Here is a 22,840-nt window from a genome sequence, read left to right on the forward strand (position 1 = left end):
GGAAGGCACCAGGCCACAAGACTGGGTCCCTGTCAGCTGCATGTCCCAACTCACAGTAACATACGTAATAGGGGAAATATGTACATATAAATATGAAGACTAAAAATTCTATAAAACATAAAAATTTTACAAAAGTAACTACTGTTGCTTCTAGGAAGAACTCACTTCCATTACACACTCTTGTAACTTTTAAAAATGTTTACTCTAAATCCAACTGCCAATTTACTATATACCACATGACAATTAGCAAAATCCAGACAATAGAAACTAAATATATGAACAAATTTTCTTTAAATTTTTTTTTAAAAAATGAGGAAGGGCCTCCCTGGTGGTGCAGGGGGTTGAGCGCAGTGTGTGAAGGTGTTCGCAGCCTCTGCAGTGCCAGTTCGATCCCCACTGGCCTCCGAGCAACCCACATGGCGAGCAGACCTCTCCTGTCTCACCCGCTGCTCCCCTTAGCAGCATATTTCATCAGTCTGCCTGTTCTGTTCCCCGCTCTATCTCTGGTGAATCCTCTCACCCTCCCAAGCATCTGGCCTGTACCCCGGTTCTTGTATAAATAAAATAAAATCTTTTTAAAAAATTAAAAATAATAAAAATAAAAAATATGGAAACAAGGGAGAGAGAAGTAAAAGGTCAACTATAAGCAATGTGTTGTTGGAACCTTAAATTTAAACAAATCATTAAGTATTATTTTTATTAATTGGGGACATCATGAGAAAGCTGGAAGCTTAAACACTGGTCAAAAATATTCACAAACAGGGCCTCCCTGGTGGCGCAGAGGGTTGAGCGCAGTGCTGTGAAGCTGTCCGCAGCCTCTGCAGTGCAGGTTCGATTCCCAGCCGGCCAGGGAGAAACCCACATGGCACAGTAGATCTCTCCTGCTTCGTCCACTGCTCCCCTCAGCAGTGTCTTTGGTCCTTCTGCCTGTTCTGTTCCCCACTCTGTCTCTGGTGAATTCTCTCACCCTCCCACACCTCTAACTGTACCCCAATTCTCGTATAAATAAATAAATCTTTAAAAAAAATTCTTTTAATTAAAAAAATATATTCACAAAGTGAAACGCTTCAAAACAATACAGGAAGGATGAAGCAGATGGTGCTGGATTAGCAATGAGGACCTACAGGTTCATTACATTCTTCTGTCTTTCTCATTTGTATTTAAATTCTATCTAATAACATGTATATATTACTCGCTCAATGGGGAAAAAAGCTAGCATAAAAAGTTATACTTTCCTAGTGTTATATAAAAATATTCAAATAGTAGCTGTGATTTTTGTTTTTATTAAGTATCTCTCAGATGACTGTGATAATAGTTGTTCTTTTCTTAACATAGCAAATATATCCATATTTAGTCCTCTGAACCCACAGAGCCATCTGAGCCAACTGAGCTTCAATTTCCAGGAACTCTGGCCTTATCTTCTAGCTATATGATTTTAAGCAAAGCATTTCACCACCATACATCTCAAAAAGCAGCAGTTTGGAAGTTCCCAAGATCTTGAAATGCATATTTCCAAGAATAAAAGTTCTGCAGGAGGTTCTTACCAGCCTTTTTCTTCCCCTCACACATGCTCCCAGACCAGTCGAAATTCTCACCTTCCCTAGAGCCAGGAAGTAAGAGAGTCTGGTGAGTCTATGCCCTCAAAGCTGAAATAGGTGGAAATAAACATCCATAAATGGATGGTGGATGAAACCCATGCTCAGAGGAGGGATAGTTACCTGCTGGGGTAGAGCAGAGGAAGGGACAAGATACCCTGGTTCAGCACCCAACACAGAGACACTGTTTAAGACAATAATTTACATTCTCAATGCTACTTTTTCCTTTCTTTATCTTATTTTTAAAATAATTCTGTCTGTGCCTCCCCTGGTGGCGCAGCGGTTAAGCGCTGGGCTGCGAAGCTGCCTGCAGCCTCTGCGGCACCGACTCGATCCCCGGACATAGGCGAGGGTCCCACATGGCGCGACAGACCTCTCCTGCCGCGCCCGCTGCTCCCTTCAGCAGTGTATTTCAGTCAGTCTGCCTGTTCTGTTCCCCGCTCTGGCTCTGGTGAATTCTCACACCCTCCTGCCCTTCTGACTGTACCCAGTGCCTGTATAAATAAATAAATAAATCTTAAAAAAATAAAAATAATCCCGGTTTTTGGGCCTCCCTAGTGGCGCAGGTGGTTGAGCACCGCACTGTAAAGCTGTCCGCAGCCTCTGCAGTGCGGGTTCGATCCCGGCCGGCCAGCAAGAATCCCGCATGGCTTGGCAGACCTCTCCTGTCTCGCCTGCTGCTCCCCTCAGCAGTGTATTTCATCAGTTTGCCTGTTCTGTTCCCCACTCTGTCTCTGGTGAATCCTCTCACCCTCCTGCACATCTGGCCTGTACCCCGGTTCTTGTATAAATAAATAAATCTTAAAAAAAAATAATAATTCTGTTTTTCATTTATAAAGACAAAATTCAGAAGTGGTAGTGTCTTTTGTGCATTTCCACAGGCATCCTAGCACCAGCATAGGCAGTTATCAGTGAGTTACCTACAGTGACACTTGCTGGTTGAGGGATGAACTACAGATCCATCAGGGACCCTGGACCAGATCCCCGAGACAGAGACCAAAAAGTAGGTGTCTGGGCTAGGAACTATGATGCAGGATGCTATCACTTTTGAGTCCCTCTTTCCTTCAGCAGTGCTCAAAATATCAACCAGCTCCCAGAAACCCAGAATTCCTTTGAGTTCTGGTTACCAGGTCAAGTACAATATAAACATCCAGACTTTACTTGCAGGGTCCTGGCAGAGATGGTAGGGCAGGAACAAGAATATAATTCAGGGCAGTTGTAGCTTTATTGTCTAAAAATCAGAATGATGGGGAAAATACATCAAATTAAATTCCCCTCAAATACCCCCCAAAACATTAAATGGTTTTATGTATTATAAAACCTTAAGAGAGAAAACTGACCCAATGTAGGCAGGGCCCAGGAAGGGGGAAGAGGTAACCCCAAAGAGGCAGGGACCTGAGCTGACAGATGCTTCCTCTGTCTTGACTTTAGATAGCAATGCTGTAAGAATGCACTTACAGCATTTGTTTAAAGTGTGTCACTTTACTGTAGAATGAGAGAAGGTAATGTCTGCTGTCACTACTCTCCAATATTAGGCATTACCACCAGCAAATGTGTGGCAAACAAATCAACCATCCAAGACCTGAATTCTAAGTAACTGGTGCCTAGAATAGGCAGTGCTTCTGCGTGGTCATCTACACAGCAGCTACCTGAAATAATTAAATTACAAAATCCAAGATTGACAGTTTATAGAATAAATGATACTCCACACAGATTGGAGGGATTTGGGGTACCACTAAAAGTAGAAGAGGGAAAAGAATGGCTTCTATATTCCATTTTCAAATCTGCCAAATCAGTGCATTTCAGAAGAAAACTGAAGAAACTTAGACCACAACTACCTGTTTTGTTCATAGAAAACCAGCTCAGTAACTGAAGACTGAGAACAACCCAGTCCTTGGAAATGTTGGTTTTACAGCACCAGTCTATGGTTTCCAGAAACATTAAATTCAAGTCTTCACTCTAATAATACTGGATAGAACTTGCAAAACTAACTCCAATTCTAACCCAAAACACGACTTGTCAGTTCAACAGCAGAAAAACAAGGTTTCCACAAGACAACCAAGGCAGCTGTTCTAATCTATAATAGCTGGTCTTCAGATAATGTCCTTTACTCAATATCACCTTGTTATGACATTAATGAGAAAAAAAGAATCCCAGCCAATGTTGAACAAAATGACATTATTCAAAGAGCTGGTCTCAACATAGGTAGTTTCACTTAAAGTCATAGTTTCCAAGAACCTATTGATGTTAAATGAAGACATACCATACTCAGAAATAAAAACAAATCCCCTCTTTTAATAAAGATTTTAGAAATGATGGAAAGTGCAAAAAAAAAAAAATCAGTAAAATATACTCATTGTAAAAAAATTAGAAAATATACTATGTGGCAAAGATGAAAATGAAAAACACTGATAACTGATAAACACTATTAATTTTTTCCATCCAGATTGTCTTCTCTGTGCATATACAATAAATTTTAAGTGTTTTCCCGATTTGTTATTAGTTTGAAGATTGCTTTTCTTAACATTTTATCATCAGAACATCTGAGTAAGGTAGGATTCAACCAAAGAAACAAAGCCAGCAGCAAAAATATATTGAGATTTATGTAGAGAATGGGCTTACATGATTGCAGAGACTGACTAGGCCAGTCCAAAAATCCAGAGAGCAAGCCATTGCGGAACTCTCCAGAAATAGGGCAAAGCTGCTTGTCCATGGGCTGAATTTCTTCTACCTGAGAGAACCCTTAGCTCTGCTTTTAAAGTTTTTCAACTAATTGACTAGATCTATTCATATTATTTAGAATAATCTCCCTTACATAAAGTCAACTGATTATGGACTTTAACTATATCTACGGAGCACCCTCACAACAACACTCAAATCAGCATTCGACTGAGTAAATAGGGATATAGCCCAGCCAGGTTAACATATAAAAGTGACCATCACAATATCTGTGTTAATAATCTTAGCATATTGGGGCCTCCCTGGTGGCACAAGGGGTTAAGATGCAACCTATGAAGCTAAGAAGCTATGAAGCCACTGCAGCAGGAGTTCGATCCCTGGTCGGCGAGGGAGCAACCCACATGGCACAGCAGACCTCTCCTGTCTCACCCGCTGCTCCCCTCAGCAGTGTATTTCAGTCAGGCCAACTGTTCTGCTCCCCACTCTGTCTCTGGTGAATCCTCTCACCCTCCACACCTCTGGCCTGTACCCCAGTTCTTGTATGCATAAATAAATAAATTTTTTAAAAAAACAGTAGCATACTTAACCATTCCCTTGGGGAAAATCTATCAATCCATCATTCCTCCAAAATTTTGTTGGTATTAAGTAGAGCTGGAATAAATGAAACTGAAATTTTGATATTCAATCTTCATTCTCATATCTAATTACTTTATAAAAAGACTACTGATAAAGCTACACACAGAGTTCAGAAAACTGTACAGAATCCCTTGAGTCTTTGGCAGAATACTACATTGCAAAGCACATATAGTATGACCGCATGAGGCCAGTAGAAAACTCCTGGGTCACCAACCTGAGCAATACCCAGAGCTCAGACAGGCATGTTTTAGAGCGGGATTAACCTAGCCCTAGAATGAAAGGTACTCTGGACACACAACCAACAAGCTTAAAAACAAGTTTTTGTTATGTCTTTCCACCCCTTTATCTTTCTCTCCTTTTCTCTGCTATCAAGTTGTAAGCAGTAAACACTGATCCTTAACAAAATCTCATAAGACTTTCAGGATCAAGCAACTCCTGGCCAAGAGACAAAAGAGGAATCATCCCATACCCCAATGGTTTTGGATGAAAACTGGTAATAAAATCAGGTGCAACTCCAAGAAAAAACACTGAAGAAGCTGGGCCTATAAGGAGAACTACACACGAGATGGTGCACATATTTATGCTTCATCAAGATCACTAGCATCTTACCGTAGTACAGTGAGAACACCAAGATTTACAAATGTTTAGGAAATTACTTTCTCTTTGTTTGTATGCTTCTGGTACCTAGGCTGGGTCAGTAATAAATGTGAGTTCAGTAGCTTTTTTTTTTTGTTTGTTTAAATATTTATTTATTTATTTATACAAGCACTGGGTACAGTCAGAAGCACGGGAGGGTGAGAGAATTCACCATAGCCAGAGCGGGAAAAAGAACAGGCAGACCGACAAAATACACTGTTGAGGGGAGCAGCGGGCGGCAGGAGAGGTCTGCGGATCATGTGGGACCCTCGCTCGGCTGCCGGGGATCGAACCGGTGCTGCAGAGGCTGTGGGCAGCTTCGCAGCCCAGCACTCAACCACTGTACCACCAGGGAGGCCCTAAATGTGAGATCTTTGAGGAAAAAGAGGTCTAAAAGAACATACCAACCCGCAAATAAATTTACTGCCTGTAAAATTAATACTTAACACTCTTTAAAGGAAAAAATCAAAATCCACAAACACAACCACCTAACATTCACAATGTCTAGCTTCCAATATTAAATCACCTGACTTGTAATGAAGCAGGAAAATGCAACCCAAAATCAAGAGAAAATGCAATGAAGAAAAATGACAAACCATGAAATGACAGAGACGATGGAATTATCAGAGTAAGATTTTAAATAGCTATTATAACTATATTAAACAATTTAAAGGAAATCAATGAGGGCAGAACTCAAAAACATAAAAAAGGATCAAATGGACCTTGCAGAGCTGAAAAATACTTTATCTGAAATATAAGATGGATTGATGCATTTAAGTGACAATTAGACACTAAAAGAGAGAAGACAGTAAATTTCACTGAAGGCAACAGAAACTATTCCACAGACAGCACAATGAAAAGAGACTTAATGGAGATGAAGAAAACCAACCACAGAATCTGAAAGACACTCAAAATCCCCAAGCAAGCATAAACACAAAGAAAACCAAATCAAATCATGACCAAATAGCTGAAATTAATGAAAAATACCTTAAAAGCATGGTGGAATGGGGACCATCGCAATTAGGTTCACCCAGCTACCCAACAACTCTTCTCCGGGAACCCCATCATTCAGCTTAGCCTGCAGTCTTGCCCCAACTTACTTTACAAAATCTATTTCCCCCGCCAGTATTTTATGTCACTCCAAGCTGTTTACTTTGCTTCATTATCTAGAAACTACATTCAAAGACTCCCCCAAAACTGATGAGGGGAAGAGGGAAAGTAGAAGGAGGAACAGAAGGGAAATTAAAACAGAGAAGGGATAAGAGGAAGAGCAGATTTCCCTAAACACAAAGCAGGCTGGCAACATCACACTGTCTTTCAGACACTGCCACAACTTCCACAGAAGGGTATGCAAACAGGTGCAGGGAAGGGCCATATAACTAGTTCAAAGCATCAGGACACTGAACTCTAAAGATTAAATATGGGCCTCCCCGCTGGCACAGCGGTTGGGCGCTGGGTTGTGAAGCTGCCTGCAGCCTCCGCGGCACCGGTTTGATCCCCGGCTGCTCCCAGGCCACTGGAGGAGGGTCCCACATGGCGCGCAGACCTCTCCTGCCGCCCGCTGCTCCCCTCAGCAGTGTGCTTCGGTCCTTCTGCCTGTTCTGCTCCCCGCTCTGGCTCTGGTGAGTTCTCTCACACTCCCACACTTCTGACTGTACCCAGTGCTTGTATAAATAAATAAATAAATAAATAAATCTTAAAAAAAAAATTTAAATAGAAGTGCGGCACGGGACTTGATTGACACCTGCCACTCATTAGCTGCATGGCCTGGGCACCGTTCAATATTCACAAAAGCCTTATGAAGGAAGAGCTGTCATTATCTCCTCCATTTCACAAGGGAGAAAAATGAGACAGAGAAAGGCAATACTATCTGTGCAAGGGACTATATTTAGCAGGTGGCAGAGTCTAAGGAGGCTCTGGCTCTACAGTTCCCCCTATCAGATGGCCTCTTCAGGTATACATTAGACCTAGAGGATCATGGTTGCACAGTGCCCTTGAAGGGAAACAAAACATGAGTCAAGACCCTGAAATTAAGCCCCACACATGAATACAGGTAGGTCGAGAAGACAAGTATAACTCCGTGAGCCAAGTGTTCTAATTCTGGTGCTAACTTTTAATTAGTTGTGCAACAGTGGGCAGATTATCATCTTACCTTATGAGGGCGAAAATAGAATAATGGAGTCAACTGACCTCCCTTCCTATGTAACCCAAGTTCTGTGTGCAATTTACAAATATGAAGAATTAAATAATGAGATAAAGAGTTGGGGTGTTACAAAGAAATGCTTATGAACAAACCCAACCACCAGATGTCAGCGAAAAAGTTGACATTCTTACTTGGAAGGAGCTGGTGGTTCCCTCAGAACTTCAGCCGTACCAGCATCTGCTCCTGCCGGCGCTACCTCCCCCAAGTGGTGGGCCACATCCTGAACCGTGCCCTGTGGACCCGGAGGTTCTTGAGGCCCATCAGCATCTGTGGTGGAGTCGATCTCCACCTCCTGAACTGGGACTGGGACAGGGTCCTGCCCACCTGGAGCCACTGCCACAGCTGTAGCCTCCTCTTCTTCCTTTTTCCTGATTTTCTCCTCCAGCTCCTTTCTCCTCTTTTCATCATCCTGACGGGCCATGTGGTCAAAGGTTTTGAATACCTGAAATCAAACAGCAATGCAGCAATGAGTTCCTTACGCCACAGTAAGAGAATGAAGAAGCAGTAAATTAAGAGTGTTTCCATTGGCAAAAGAGAAAAGCACTTCCACTTCATCAAAAGCTGTACTTCACCAAAAGCTGCTGCACAAAACAGGAGTCCAAAATCAACAAAAATGAAAACTTACAAGGCAAGGTTCATGATATTTACACGTCTATGAATCCAACTTTTGAGTCTAAAGGATGCAAAACTAAGTAGTCTCATCTGCCATGTTTACAGCTGCCAGTCTTAATCAACATGCAAAGAACACTGTCCTCACTAAGAGTTATAAAGGCACCAAGATCTCAAGGCACCCAGTGGGAAGATGAAAATGTAGCTGAACTTCAATGAAAAAATACAAGCAGACTTACTGGACTGCTGCTGTCTCTTAGTGTGAACTGACAGGAGATGTGGGTCTTCAAAAGCTTGGAAATTCAGTTCAACAAGCATCCACCATTTGACTACAAATGGATCACAAAAAGTTCAAATAACAGCACTCACCCTCTAACAACTCAATTATGGTGTGTGGATTAGTCCTTAATTTTTCCTGGGACACAGTCAAACCCAGAAAACACTAGAAATCTCCGCCCAAACACTACACAAAAACATGACATTTTACATGCATCATCCAAGGGCACACATGTGACAAATCTGACAGGACAAACAGTGATGAACACCTGTAATACCATCAGAATGAAGGAGCTATTGAACATTAACTGGGGAAAGAAATTTCTTAGAGGGAAGGGGTTCTGAATCAGACCTTGAATGAAAGGCTTATCTTCCACGCAAACTAGAGGAGGAAATGGCACAGCTCCAAGTAAGGCCCTCAAATAATAGCTCCTGAGTAGCTGAAGGAGGGAAAGCTGGGAGATCCACCTGGTAAAGTGGGTGGTAACAGACTCTTAATTCAACCCAGCAACAATGCTCCTGGATATTTGAAAATTCATGTCCACAAAAAACTGGAAACACATTTACTGCCGCTTTATTTACAATTGCAAAACTTGAAGTAACCAAGCCGTCCTTTAATAGGTACATGGATAAACAATTGAGTACTATTCACTGCTAAAAAGAAATGAGCTGTCAAGCTATGAAAAGGCATGGAGGAAGCTTAAAAGCATACCAGGAAGTGAAAGATTCATCTTATAAGGTTACAAACTATATAATTCCAACTCTAAGGCATTCTGGTAAAGGCAAAGCTTTTCAAATTCACGTAGTAAAAACATCAGTGGTCAGGGTAGGGAGCACTGCACAAGCAGAGCACAGAGAATTTTTAGGACACTGAAAATACTGTCTGATACCACAATGAGGGACCCTTTTCATTATACATTTGCCCATACCCATGATGCAAACAACACTAACAGTGAACACTATCTTAACACTAACTTAAACTACAGGTTTGGATAACTATGATGTGTCCATGTTACAAATGTACCACTCCCGTGGAGATTTTTTTTTGTTTTTTTTTAAAGATTTATTTATTTATTTATACAAGCACTGGGTACAGTCAGAAGCGTGGGAGGGTGAGAGAATTCACCAGAGCCAGAGCAGGGAACAGAACAGGCAGACTGATGAAATACACTGCTGAGGGGAGCAGCGGGCAGCAGGAGAGGTCTGCATGCCATGTAGGACCCTCGCTGGTGGCCAGGGATCAAACCGGCGGGCAGCTACACAACTACACAGCCCAGCGCTCAACCGCTGGGCCACCGGGGGAGGCCCTCCCATGGAGATGTTAATAAGGGAGCCTGGGCATGAAGGGGACAGGGAATAAGAATTTCTTTATTTTTCCCTCAATTTTGCTGTAAACCAAAAGATGCTCTTTAAAAAGTCTTAATAAAAGTTAAAAATAAAAAAGATTAAATGGGTAGGAGTCAGTTTCCAAAAACTAGAATGTAAACTTATATTAAATAATCATGTTCTATGCACTGATCAGGAAAATAACAAAAGAATACTAATATTCTAAACTATGTCAAATATTTTTACAAAAAACCACCAGGAGAAGATGCTATGAGGAAAACAGTACTCACATTTCAAAGATGAGGAAAAATAAGATTCAGAGAGGTTAAGTAACTTGCCCAAGGTCCTCCTACCAGCCAATGAAAAAAATAAAAATTCTCTAAGAAGCACCAAGCACTGAAAGGAGATGTACTGAAAAGGAAATAAATAAAACTCTAAGGCTAAAAACTGGTTATACTACCAGACCCACTTCTACTTCTTCAGAACCCTGAACTCAACTCACTGCTCTCTAACATCCATATTAATGATATTAATACCCTTTGCTGACAAGATGAGTATCTTCTGATGCCCCAGATCTTCATCTTAAGTCCACCAAAAAAAAAATAAAAAAAAAAACCTATATTAAGGGTTCTGACCTACCATCTAGGAACCTCCCTCAGACTCTGGACCTGTAATCCTTTACCTGGCCCTGCCTCCTCAAAACTGCCATCTATTTCACTTCTGATATCACTGTGGTTTTTCCTCTAGAATCACAGGATTATGGAGTTAGTCAAAACCTCTGTGACCTCCAAGTAACCTTTCCAAGATTTTCCAACAAGTTTTATGAGGATCAGATAGAGTTCTTTCCTGAACATCATGGCAGAAGTTGGGAGGGATACACTGGACTTCCACTAAGCAAGCTTTTCAAACTGAACTCCATGTAAACAAAGAGTATCAACTGCAATGAATGAAATGTCATTCTAAACTATTTTTTTCTTAAAATATATTAATATATTAAGAATGGAATGCAATTTTCACATATATCTTTCACACTGTGCAAACTATAGCCCTTCAAACTATGCATACACACTGTGGAAACCCTTAAAATTAGGAAGAAAAGATTGACAAGTCTTATACTACGCCAACAGGCCAAACCCTAAAATATTGGGGGAAAGCTTTTGAGTTCCAGAAAAGATCAAGCCAACACTCCCATCCAAACCCTCTTTGTCTGTGTTCTGAAAAGACCCCCCCAAGCACCCACCTCAAGTTGTAATGGCCACAGGAAGGGGCGTTATGCCTCTAAGTCAGGGTAGAGAAGAAAACCCCTAGAGGGAGAAAAGGAATGGTGGGGTCAAGAGTACACCTAACACCACTGAGAGGTAATGTTGTACCACATCAAGGCATTCAGTCTGACAAATATCCTAACATCCAAAGCCACAATGAAACTCTAGCACAGTACTGAATTCACCCTCTTAAGTCTTTACCCATATGGCTTCTGTGTGTGTGGGGGGGGGGGGGGAGAACAGTTCCCTGGGATCAACCCTGATCTACCCAGTCAGAAAACTCAGAGAATGTTGAAAATTCCTCGTGTGAGGCTGATGATAGGAAATCACTTGCAGATAACACTACACCCCTCTTAATCAGCTGATGGAAACCGTCCTTGGTTTCAGTGAAACTTACAGCCCAATCCACTTCACTCCAACCCCCCCATTGCTCCCATTCCTTCATGGGGATCATCACCTTCAGCTCTTGTCTCTCCCTCAAACTGATTGCTCCATCTCCCACAAAATCCAATCACATGACTCTAAAAGCCTGGGAGGCGGGAGGTGCTTCTGTCTGCAATCTCAAATTCAACTTGTCTAAAACCATATTTCCCCTAAACTCAGGTGACAGTTTAACTAACGCATTATCTACCATTATTCTAGGTGCCCAGGTTGGAAACCTTAGATCATCTTTAATTCATCCCTCCCCTCCCTCTGCCCTGTGTCCCACTTCATTAAACTGGTCACCTAACATAATAGTCAATACATACTATGTACTAAGTAAAGGTTTCTTTTTCTTCTACGTCTTTTCTGCAAGTTACAATCACCTTAGACAAAAGTTCCTACTCTTCTATGGAAAAGTTAAATAATAAAACAGAAAGACCTGAAATCAGAAAAATGAAATTTTCAGTTCCAGTCCTAAGATGAGTTTGGTCAAATGGGCTAGTCAAGCTGAATCGGTACCCTTGTCTGCCATACAAGTCAATCATATCGATTTCTCTCAAGAACTTCCATGAAAGCATTAAATTACCATAAGTTCCTGCTCAAAGCCATCACTCAGATGGCAATTAATCACTGAAAGGATGAGGATTAGCCTTAAATTCTAAAATATACTCCCAAGCCCATCTCCTCATTTGACCACATTTTTACGTTGTTTCTCCACGCAGGCGATGAGGAAAATACCTAACCAACCATAACCTGTAGCAAGACATCCAAAAGTAACCTACATAATAAACTGTAAAGTGCCAGAAGAACTATGGGAGGTATCATTAGCATTTCTATCTTCCCAGGTTCTTAGAAGCAGGCTCAATGCTTGACTGAGTACCTCCTTTCCATCCCATCAAAGTCTCAGCTCCCCTACAAAGTCGATCTTGATTTCTCAGCTATCATTTTTATTTCTTTCCTTCCACTGGGTTTTGTCACACCTCTATTGCTGTCTGTGTCATGCTCTCTTAACGTAAGTGTAACAAGGGCAGAAACCATTACTTCACCATGCATATCACCAATGCATCGCCAACGCCTGTGGCAGCTGAGAGTGTAAACACATTCTGTAATACTTGCTGTTTACATTCCAAAGTACCCAGTCAACTTCACTGAATAAGGATTAATAGCACCTCAAGCATATATTACATTTCACTTGGGATATACAGGCGTCAACTGTAAATTTAATAAGTGCTACGAAGGCTGTCTTTGATCTAGGAAGTCACATTTCAAGTAAGGGACCACACCCACCAATCAACACTCTCCCTTACACACCTAGTCTTTGTAACCCACTCCCTTGGCCTGTATGATTTCCATTCCCTGACTAGCAGCCCTGGGCACCACGAAGGATTATGCGCTGAGGGGATCTTACAGAGCCCTAAGCGAGATTCTCGTTACTACTCCTGACTCCCAAGTACCTCCCGCGTCAGACAAGACTGCTCGAAAGCCAGTTCCACTCCCCCACTAGAGTAACGACATCAGCTTATTCCAGCGCCGGCCGCAAGAGGCAGGTCCAGGGAAGCACCTGAGAAAGAAACTGAGGCCGAGAGCAAAGGAAGGGACAAAACGTTCAAGAGGCGGACTCCTGGGACTGGAGACGCAGGTGGGAGCTCCAAGAGACTGGACCGAGAAGGCCAAGGGAGGATGGTCGCGGCCGAACGCCCAAGTGGGGGATCTCCGACAAGTGGCCAGGATGCGCGGGTGGGGCCTCCCCCGCCCAGCCCTCACCTGCAGCACTAGGGCCTGGGCGGCCCCGGGCGGGAAGCCCATGCGATCGGACGGGTGGCGCAGGAGGCGGTAGAAGTCGGTCTTGCGGTAAAGGAAGCCAAAGAGCACGCGCAGAAAGTCCTGGACATTGCCCACGTGCTGCAGGATGCCCAGCAGGGCCTGGTCGTACAGCTCGGCCGCTCCGGACTCCATGGCGTAGCCCGCCCGCAGGGAAGCTTGCTCACTGCGGGCTCGGTCTGACGCGGCCACTTCCGGCGCGCTGAGGTAACGGCTCCGCTGGCCTGCGCACCCGGGAAACTTCCGGTCCGCGCTGGGTCGGCCCCCGCGGCGCAGCTGCGCTTGGACAGCCCCGCCCGGCCACACGAGCGCTCCTGAGTGCCCTCACTAACGAGCTGACGTGAACCCCAAGGGCTTCTAGGCGAAGGACAACCCTGGCTGCAGGACTGAGGGCGCCTAGAGGCCATGTTGGAAGTGGGCGGAAGAGTGGTGGCAGCCTCGAGTGAGCAGGCGGAGCTGTCACGTGGTTGTCCAGGCACGCCGCTCTGTGGATAGATTCCCGCCTGGGCGTCTTTGGACAGCTTCTACAGGTGGTCAGAGAGGGAATGTGTGTTTGCCATTTGTGTGTCTGGCTAAGTTTAAGGTGCGTGCGTGAGTAAAAGAAAGAAAATGTGAGGTGAGCGCATGCTCGAATATTGAGTGGAAAGAGCAAGGCACAGTATCAGGTATGCATTCCTGAAATACACGTGGATGTGGTATGCATATGCACAATATACGCAAATATGTGTCATATAATCATGTCCTAGTGTCACAGTATAATCTTCAAAAATTTAAATATAACTCATGTAAATGTATAATGAACACCTTAGATTTTATCCAACATTTTAACAAAATATAGTGTTGTGTGATAGAAACTGCTTCAAAGAGCATTTGGAGGAACTGGCTATTTACAGACATGTTGAGAAAATATTAGAGTAAGATTGTTCAGTTGTATACAGAGCTAACTGATATCCCTCAAAGTTATCTTTTCTAGTGGATAGAAATGATTTGCATCTCACTGGACTAAAATCTACAAGTTAACGTATATCTTCATAATGTATGGGCTCTAATGAATTATAAATAAAATCAAACTCAGATAAATTACCCTGCAACAGTAGTTCTGAAACTTTTGGGATTTAGAACCCATTTACCCTCTTAAAATTATTCAAGACTGCAAAGAACTTTTGTTTACATGTGTTATCCTTATTGAAAGTTACTATGTTAGAAATTAGGAGAGAAAATTTTAAAATGTTCGTTTTTAAATAGCTATTAAAAAGCAATTACATGTTACATTTTACTAAAAATTAATATTCTTCAAAGCAATAAAAGTTTTATGAGAAGGATAACAGTTTTATATTACTGCAAAGTTCATTACGATCTGCCTTAACATGATACAAAGATTCTCGCATGTTTCTGCATTCACTGCATTACTGTATATTGTTTTGATTGAAGCATAAGAAAACACCGAATCTCAGAGCTACTAGTTGGAAATAAGGAGTATTTTAATTTTCAAATGAATGTCAGTATTATTTTTGAAACTACATCAAGACTCAGTAAGTGGTGGTTTGGTGAGCACAGGGTTAGTAAGAGTTAAGGAATTTTTCCTGTTGGTCCAGGTTATAAGGCATAGATCACCTTATACACCTTATACATAATTGCCCATAATTAAAACCTAGATGATATAACAATCATGCATATAATGAACTTTCATGTCCCCAAAGGTATGTCTTATTGCAGTTGACAGTAAGGAATGATTGATGAGACTGACTGAAAGGAGTAGAAACCAGAAGACCCCCTAACACTAAACAATACTATATAGCTTCAATAGCTGCCCCCTTTACAAGACAGTTTCTTTGGAAATGTTACTTTCACTGTCTCCTTTTGTCACTAGGAAATAAATAGTTGTCCTTTATGCACGCTATCTTGGCAATGTCAGTCCAGACATTGAGTTCAATTACAATTTTTTTTAAGATTTATTTTTTATTTTTATTTATTTATTTGTTTGTTTGTTTGTGTGTTTGTTTATACAAGCACTGGGTACAGTCAGAAGCGCGGGAGGGTGAGAGAATTCACCAGAGCCAGAGCGGGGAGCAGAGCAGGCAGAAGGACCGAAACACACTACTGAGGGGAGCAGCGGGCGGCAGGAGAGGTCTGCGCGCCATGTGGGATCCTCCTCCGGTGGCCAGGGAGCAGCCGGTGATAGAGCCGGCGCTGCAGAGGCTGCGGGCAGCTTCGCAACCCAGCGCTCAACCGCTGCGCCACTGGGGAGGCCCACAATTACAATTTCTTAAAGGTTAACTGCAATGTGGACTCTAAGACCATATCAGTAAACTGTTTCTACTTTTGTTAAAGGTACACCTCCATGAAACGGAAGTACCGTTTTCCCTGTTCCCACTTTGGAGTACTAGTCCTAGTATGCCATGAACCACACTTCCTGAGCTGGTTTGCTACTAGGGATTAGGGACAGAACTAGGTGGCCACATAAACTATATAACATGGAAGGTGGGCAGCCCATGCTCCTGCCTCTCTAGTTTCGACTGCACCCAGGGACTTGGAGGAGACAAAGGCCAAGAGATACTTGGCAGAGGCAATGGCAGCCATTTTCTTTTTTTTTTTTTTATTTTTAAATTAGATTATTTGACTTTTCTTTATTGAGTTGTAATAGCTCTTTTTTGACATTTTTTTTCATATTTTTTATTTATATATATTTTACATCGTTGTTCATTTTTAAACAATGTTTGTTTTTTTTTTCTCCCCCAGGTGTAGTCCCATAGAATTTCCTTCACCAGTTCACCCATGCACCATCACCACAGTCCCCTGTGCTCCTCCCTTCTTCCCTCCGATCACTCTGCCTCCTCCTCCCCTGCAGGATATCTCTGGTTTATAATTGTCTGTTTGTTTTTGTTTTGGTGTGTTTTGTATTGTTATTGTTTTTTTCCCCTGATGTCTTGTTTGGTTCCCCTATATTCCTCCTATAAGTGAAACCATCCTATGTTGTTCTTTTTCTTTCTGACTTATTTTACTGATCATAATTCCTTTTAGCTCCATCCATATTGCTGCGAATGGCGTTAGTTTATCTTTTCTTTTAAAGATTTTTATTTATTCATGCATACAAGAACCTGGGTACAGGCTAGATGTGTGGGAGGGTGAGAGGATTCACCAGAGACAGAGTGGGGAACAGAACAGTCAGGCTGACTGAAATACACTGCTGAGGGGAGCAGCAGGCGAGACAGGAGCAGTCTGTCGCGCCATGTGGGGTTCTCGCCGGCCGGCTGGGATCAAACCTGCACTGCAGAGGTTATGGACAGCTTCACAGTGCTGCACTCAACCGCCTGCACCACCAGGGGAAGCCCAGTTTATCTTTTTTGATTGCTGAATAATATTCCATTGTGTATATGTACCACATCTTCTTGATCCAGGCATCTATTATTGGGCATTTGGGTTATTTCCAGGTTTTACCTATTGTAAACAGTGCTGCAATAAACATAGGGGTGCAGGTGTTCTTTTGAATCAATGTTTTTGTGTCCTTTGGGTAGCTCCCTAGGAGTGGAATTGCTGGGTCATATGGTAGCTCCATTTTCAGTAGACTGAGGAAACTCCTGACAGCTTTCCATAGTGGTTGTGTTAGGCACCCCGTTTTGTATCGGGGTTGCTCTACAACAGTTGGACCAGTTTGCACTCCCACCAGCAATGTAGGAGAGTTCTTTTTTCACCACATCCTTGCCAACATTTGTTGCTGCTAGGTTTTTTGATATTAATGGCAACCATTATCTTGATTTGCACTTTGATTTTGATTTTTGCATCTTTCCTTCTGCCCCAGCTCCCTGGGAACTGCCTAACCCTTTTCTTATGTTTCCCACCAGAAGATACCTTAAACTTATGGCAAGCTTTCAGGCCAACCCTGTTTGGCTGCACATTTGCCCACAAGGATGGGTAATTTTCAGGTTTATTAGAAATATCCTTTCTTCTCTCTCTATGCACACTAATTCTTTTAAAATTCTATCACATTGGGCCTCCCCTGGTGGCGCAGCGGTTGAGCGCTGGGTTGCGAGGCTGCCCGCAGCCTCTGCAGCGCCAGTTCGATCCCCGGCCACTGGTGAGGGTCCCACAAATAAATAAATAAATAAAATATAATTCTATCACACTAAGAATCTGCTTCCTTTGCCTTTGTATGGCAGATGCCTGGACCCCTTCCAGAGTATGTACCCCTTAACAAATTGGGGTCCCTGAGTAGCCCTTGGTTGCGTGCTAGCACTTTGTCATAGTAACATTGCTGCGGACCAGCACAGCAGTAGACGATGAGGCCGTCTCAGGGTTGAGAGAAGCGTGCAGGGTGGTCAGGGCGTCGGCGAAAGAAATGACAGACACACTTCAAGAGAGTGAAAATCTGAGTGTAATTTTCTTTGAGTTGGTGATTAGTATATATATGTTTTCTAAGAGCATAGGAATGGTGAACATCAGTGAACGAAATCAGCTTGCTTATAGGTTTTGCTTATCATTGACAGGGCAGTGATTTACATCTGGACCCAGGCGCATTCCTAAGTAGTTAGGCTATTAATTTTTTTTTTTGTTTTATGTGATTACTTTTTTGTTTAAACTGCTCACTACTAAATTACTATTAATTAGCACGGGTGAGTTTTACTTTTCACAATGTAATATTTTTATCATTAAGATCAAGGCTAAGCATACAACAGAGAAATTATTAAGCTAACAGTTCTATTAATACACAAGAGTTTAGTAACGTTTCATTTGAATTAGCCTAGTTATTAGATTTCGTATGTTCTTTTTTAATCAGCAACCAATGACCTTTTTAGACAGAGAAAGAGAAAAGATTTTAGAAAGAGAAAAGATTTTAGAGAGACAGTTGTATTAGAATAAAGTTTGTGGGCCTTGAGAAGGTGCGATAAGGTTCTGTGCGGTCAGCATTCCTGTAGTGGCTCCTGAGGGTCGTTATCTTTCAACAGGCTTCCGTCTTATCTATGTCTTCAGGGAGTTTTGCTGTTCTCCCCCTGCTTCAGGGAGTTTTGCTGTTCTCCCCCTGGGCGCTGGTTCCTTGCCCAGCCAGACCTAGGGACCATGGCGAAAGCCATTAGCCCTAAAGGTCACCGCAGGGGGAGGTGCAGCAAACATCTATTCCTGTCCTGCCCTTTGAATGGATCTTTTACATACTTGATTTTGCATTTGCCATGCATTCGTCATTTGAAAATGTCCACTGAATTATGAAGCTTTACCAAATGTTCACACATTTCTCTATGTTAGATCAAAAACTTAGTATCACTGCTGAACTCATACATGGAAACTTTAATTATTGGGAAACTCACAGAGACAGGATGCATGTTTTCAAAAATTCTAAATTTTGCTTGAAAACCTGAACGTTGTTATTGGCAATAAGTGCTATTTTCCTTGAAGTGATAAGCTCACTTCATTCTATCATTCTTTCAGATAAAAATGGTGTTCCATGAAAAGAAGTTCACAAGTGCTTTGCCTCAAGCAACCATTACACTGCAATATGAAACAAATATTTTATGTGTACAAATCTTTTCATCACACAGAATATTTAAAAGTTTTGCTCTCAAGTGTCAAGATACAATAAAATTAATAATTTTAATGCATCATCAGGAACATTCTTAAGTGAAACTGGCAATTTTTTAAACTACAAGTGTAAGGGAGTATAGCATACAATGTGTACTAGTGAGTTTGGTACCTGTGTTGACTGAGTAGTACTCCCTCTTCCCACTCCATCCCCAAATTCATATGTCCCCAATGTGATTATGTTTGGAGATGGAGTCTTTAGAGAGGTAATTAAGATTAAATGATAAGGGCGGGCCCCTGATCCAATAGGACTGGTGACCTTATAGGAAAGAGGAAGAAATACCAGAGAGAGCTCACTATCATCTTTCACTCTCTTTGAGTCTTCACAGAAGAAAGGCCAAGTAAGTCTCCAAACCTGGTAGCACCTTAATCTTCCAGACTCCAGAACTGTCAGAAAACAAATTTCTCTTATCCACCCTGTCTAGTGGTACTTTTGTTATAGCAGCCTAAGCAGACTAAGACATAGTCATCGCCTTGAAACATGCTAGGGCATCAAGTCTTAACTACCACCACTTTCCCGGGATACAGGGGAAAATTCCCCACCCCCTGGGTTCTTCTTGGACTGTACAAGTATCCAAAGCAGCATTAGATGGGTTAGTAAAGGAAAATGAATTCCATAATGTGCTCATGGAAGAGCTACAGTGATTTTACTGGTCCAGTTTTCAGCCAGGGAGAAAGGTATATAAATCCCAAGTTAAAGGGCTCAGGGTGCCAAGAAGAGAGATGGGGAAGTCTTCACATAATAAGGAGAGCATGACATTATCTTTATGAATAAACTGATGAGTTTCTCAGATATATTCTGTCACACCTAGATGATACTCCCCCAAGCTATATTCTTCCAGATCTAGATCATTAAAAGGAGGAGCAGAGATTGCTTCCTCAATTAGGGAAAGGACAAAATCTTGGAAAGTGACAATCCCTTCTCTGCTTAGAGAAAAAGCAAGGAACTGAGGATAGGAAAGTGTTTCTCCTTATCCTCCAGGGTCTCCATTGCTCTCAGCTCAGATAATCTGCATTCTTCAATAGTAAGTTTCTTCTTGAAGCCCTTAGGATCTTGACTGATCTTAATATTCCACATACCAAGGTGACATTTATTGGAAAAGGCCTTCATTTGGACTTATTGGGAAAAGACTATCTGACCCTTTTAGGGAGATCCATGTCAACACAGCAATGCTGGAGAAGGTAATCAAAAGTATATGACTATTATTGACCTGGTAGTTGGACAATTAGAGGCTCTTCATCACCCCCACTGTACCCTAGATTGTGTTTTCCCTACTCCCAGAAGTGCCAAAGGACATATCCTTGAGATAAAATGTGCTGCTGAGAAAGGACAGAGGAGTCCCCTGAAAGAGTTCCCAATGACTAAGGCTAGAACAATTTGAGCATTCAGTAAAAATAAAATAAAAGAAAGCTGTGTTATATTAGAACACAGCACAAAATAAATATCACTTGCCACACTGATGTGTGTATATTAAAAATATTATACTCAATTACTAAGTAAATGGAGAAAAACAAACACTGTATTCCATTCAGAATTCCAAATATTTTATGTAGATATTTCTTAGGAAGCAGAACACAGCTCCCCTCCCTAAGTGTGAACTATGCAGGGAAATTGGGGACAGACACGACCTGGGTCAGGTCAACAGGATCAGCATCACCCCAAGATATAACATTCTCTTTTAAATTCCCTTCTGTTAACTGCTTTCTTTCATTTTAATGTTTAGTTCTTTTAACATTTCTGTACCTTTATTTTTGTATATGGTGTGGTAAAAATGTACCCTTATTTTGGTCCTCCCCGGTGGCGCAGCGGTTGAGCACTGGGTTGCAAAGCTGCCTGCAGCTTATGCAGCGCTGATTCGATCCCCGGCTGCTCCCCGGCCACCGGAGGAGGGTCCCACATGGCGCGCAGACCTCTCCTGCCGCCCGCTGCTCCCCTCAGCAGTGTACTTCGGTCCTTCTGCCTTCTCTGCTCCCCGCTCTGGCTCTCCCTGCTCTAGCTCTGGCTCTCCCTGCTCTAGCTCTCACCCTCCCGCGCTTCTGACTGTACCCAATGCTTATATGAATAAATAAATAAATCTTTAAAAAAAAATGTACCCTTATTTTGATGGAAATGATTTGCTAACTGCCTACACCATTTGTTGAATGATTAGCCTTTCCTCTGATTTGAAAGGTCACTGTTGCCAGAAGCTCTCTTGTCTCTCAAATGGAATAGCCTATCTCTGAACTCGAGTTTGTCTTGGATTCCCTTAATTTGCTGAGAGATGACAGGCTATTGAAACACTAGCAAACCAAAATTTGTACAATCCATAAGGGATCTTGTTCAATGGAAAGGGGCTGAAATAGGATGAAAGGGGTTTCTATTCAGGGTGGAGCTTCCTGACAGAGGGTGCAGTGGTTGTGAGGTGCTGGGCCCACCGTGTGAGTTCAAGTCAGCTGTGCTGCCTATGGGCTAGCAAGTGAAGGTGATGGTAATGGCGTAGCAGGTATCCAAGCCTACCTTCTCCATGCGGACCAGTTTCTCCTACCATGAAGTAAATAGGAGACCTGACCTGGTCATATGCATGTGCCAGTATTCCTGAGTGGTCCTGTTGTCCTTACTGTTGGTGCTGGACAAGAATGTGAACTTTGTCAGGAACGGCGAGGACCTGCTTGTGCCAAAAGCCTGGGCAATGGCAAACTGGACCTTCTGCTGCAAATCGAGGTATGACATGTTCTGTGCAGGGATGTATTTTATCCCTGAAAGATCTATGCAGGTTCACAAACGGCTTCCTGACAGACAGGGCCCACACGTGCCTGTCCAGGATGGACACCCCTCTGGGAAATCCTCCCAAGGATAGCCAGTTCTTGGCTATGCTCAGAACCCCCCATGCTTCATCCCTGGTGATGATGGTATCGGTGATGTCCCAGAACACTTCCTAGGGGAGTAGCTTGCTCAGGGCACAGATGCTTAGCAACAAGGTGACCCTCAGGCTCCTCAGGGACATCCCTCCCCTGAGATGCCATCAGCCTGGCTGCAGCAGAACCTGGCTGCACAAGGGAGTAGTCCCAAGCATAGATGGAGCTGCCAAACTGTGAGAGGAAGAGCTAGAACAGGCTACTGGCTCTCCTTCAACAGGGTGACTTGTGTGATTTCTCCTCAGCCTATATTCCCTGTAACTCTCCTACTCCTTAGAGCTCCTGTCACTGGTTAATCAATGGCCCTCCCAAAGTTGGGCTAAAGATGCCTGGGGCATGGAACTCTTGTGAGGACCAGAGAGAAGATAGCAGATTCTAAAAATGTCAGCTTCTTTCCATCCCTTTTGCATATCCTCCCTTCACGTGCCGACAGGCCTTCTGAGAACATGAGGCTCCTCAGCCAAATCCTGCAGGGATGTATAGATGCTGGGGCCCAAAGGGGAGTAGAATGTCCTCAAGGGGATCTGGATGAATGTTCCTTGAGACTCACCCTCTGTCCCTGCACAGCTCCTTCCCGGGAGCTGGTAGGGTACATAGTGAGTCTTTCCTTCCCCCAAATACACCCCTGACTTCTCTGGCAGTGCCTACCTCACAAGCTTTACCAAGAGGGAAAAAGCTACAAGTCTTAGCACTGCTGAGCTCTCACTGTCCCTCTGGTTTGGGGAAAATTGCTCCCCACTCCTCACTACTTGAAAAGGGAGAGGGAATCCATGAAATATTATCTCTGCCATGCAGAGTACTAACCACTATACAATCACAGTGTACTACTTGCCAGGCAGCAAAATAATGTCTCCATAGATCACCATCCTACTCATGTATTACTAGTGTAATTTTAAAAATTAATCCAA

The 22,840-nt window shown here is 42.7% G+C and overlaps 1 protein-coding gene across 2 annotated transcripts in view; it reads right to left on the minus strand.

Annotated features, from left to right (window-relative positions):
- Window positions 1–13,658, minus strand: part of NUDCD3 (NudC domain containing 3) — a 94,783-nt gene extending 81,125 nt beyond the window's left edge. For both annotated transcript variants that reach the window (XM_054695577.1, XM_037493007.2), the window contains exons 1-2: window positions 13,410–13,658; window positions 7,881–8,191 (exon numbers count right to left, since the gene is read on the minus strand). In XM_054695577.1, the coding sequence (XP_054551552.1) occupies window positions 7,881–8,191; window positions 13,410–13,601 (503 nt within the window). In that variant the 5' untranslated portion in view covers window positions 13,602–13,658. The remainder of the gene's footprint in view (window positions 1–7,880; window positions 8,192–13,409) is intronic.
- Between the last annotated feature and the right edge of the window lie 9,182 nt (window positions 13,659–22,840).

Source organism: Talpa occidentalis, unplaced genomic scaffold (genome assembly GCF_014898055.3).
Source record: "Talpa occidentalis isolate TD23 unplaced genomic scaffold, MPIMG_talOcc4v2.1 talOcc4.10, whole genome shotgun sequence".
Classification (NCBI taxonomy): domain Eukaryota; kingdom Metazoa; phylum Chordata; class Mammalia; order Eulipotyphla; family Talpidae; genus Talpa; species Talpa occidentalis.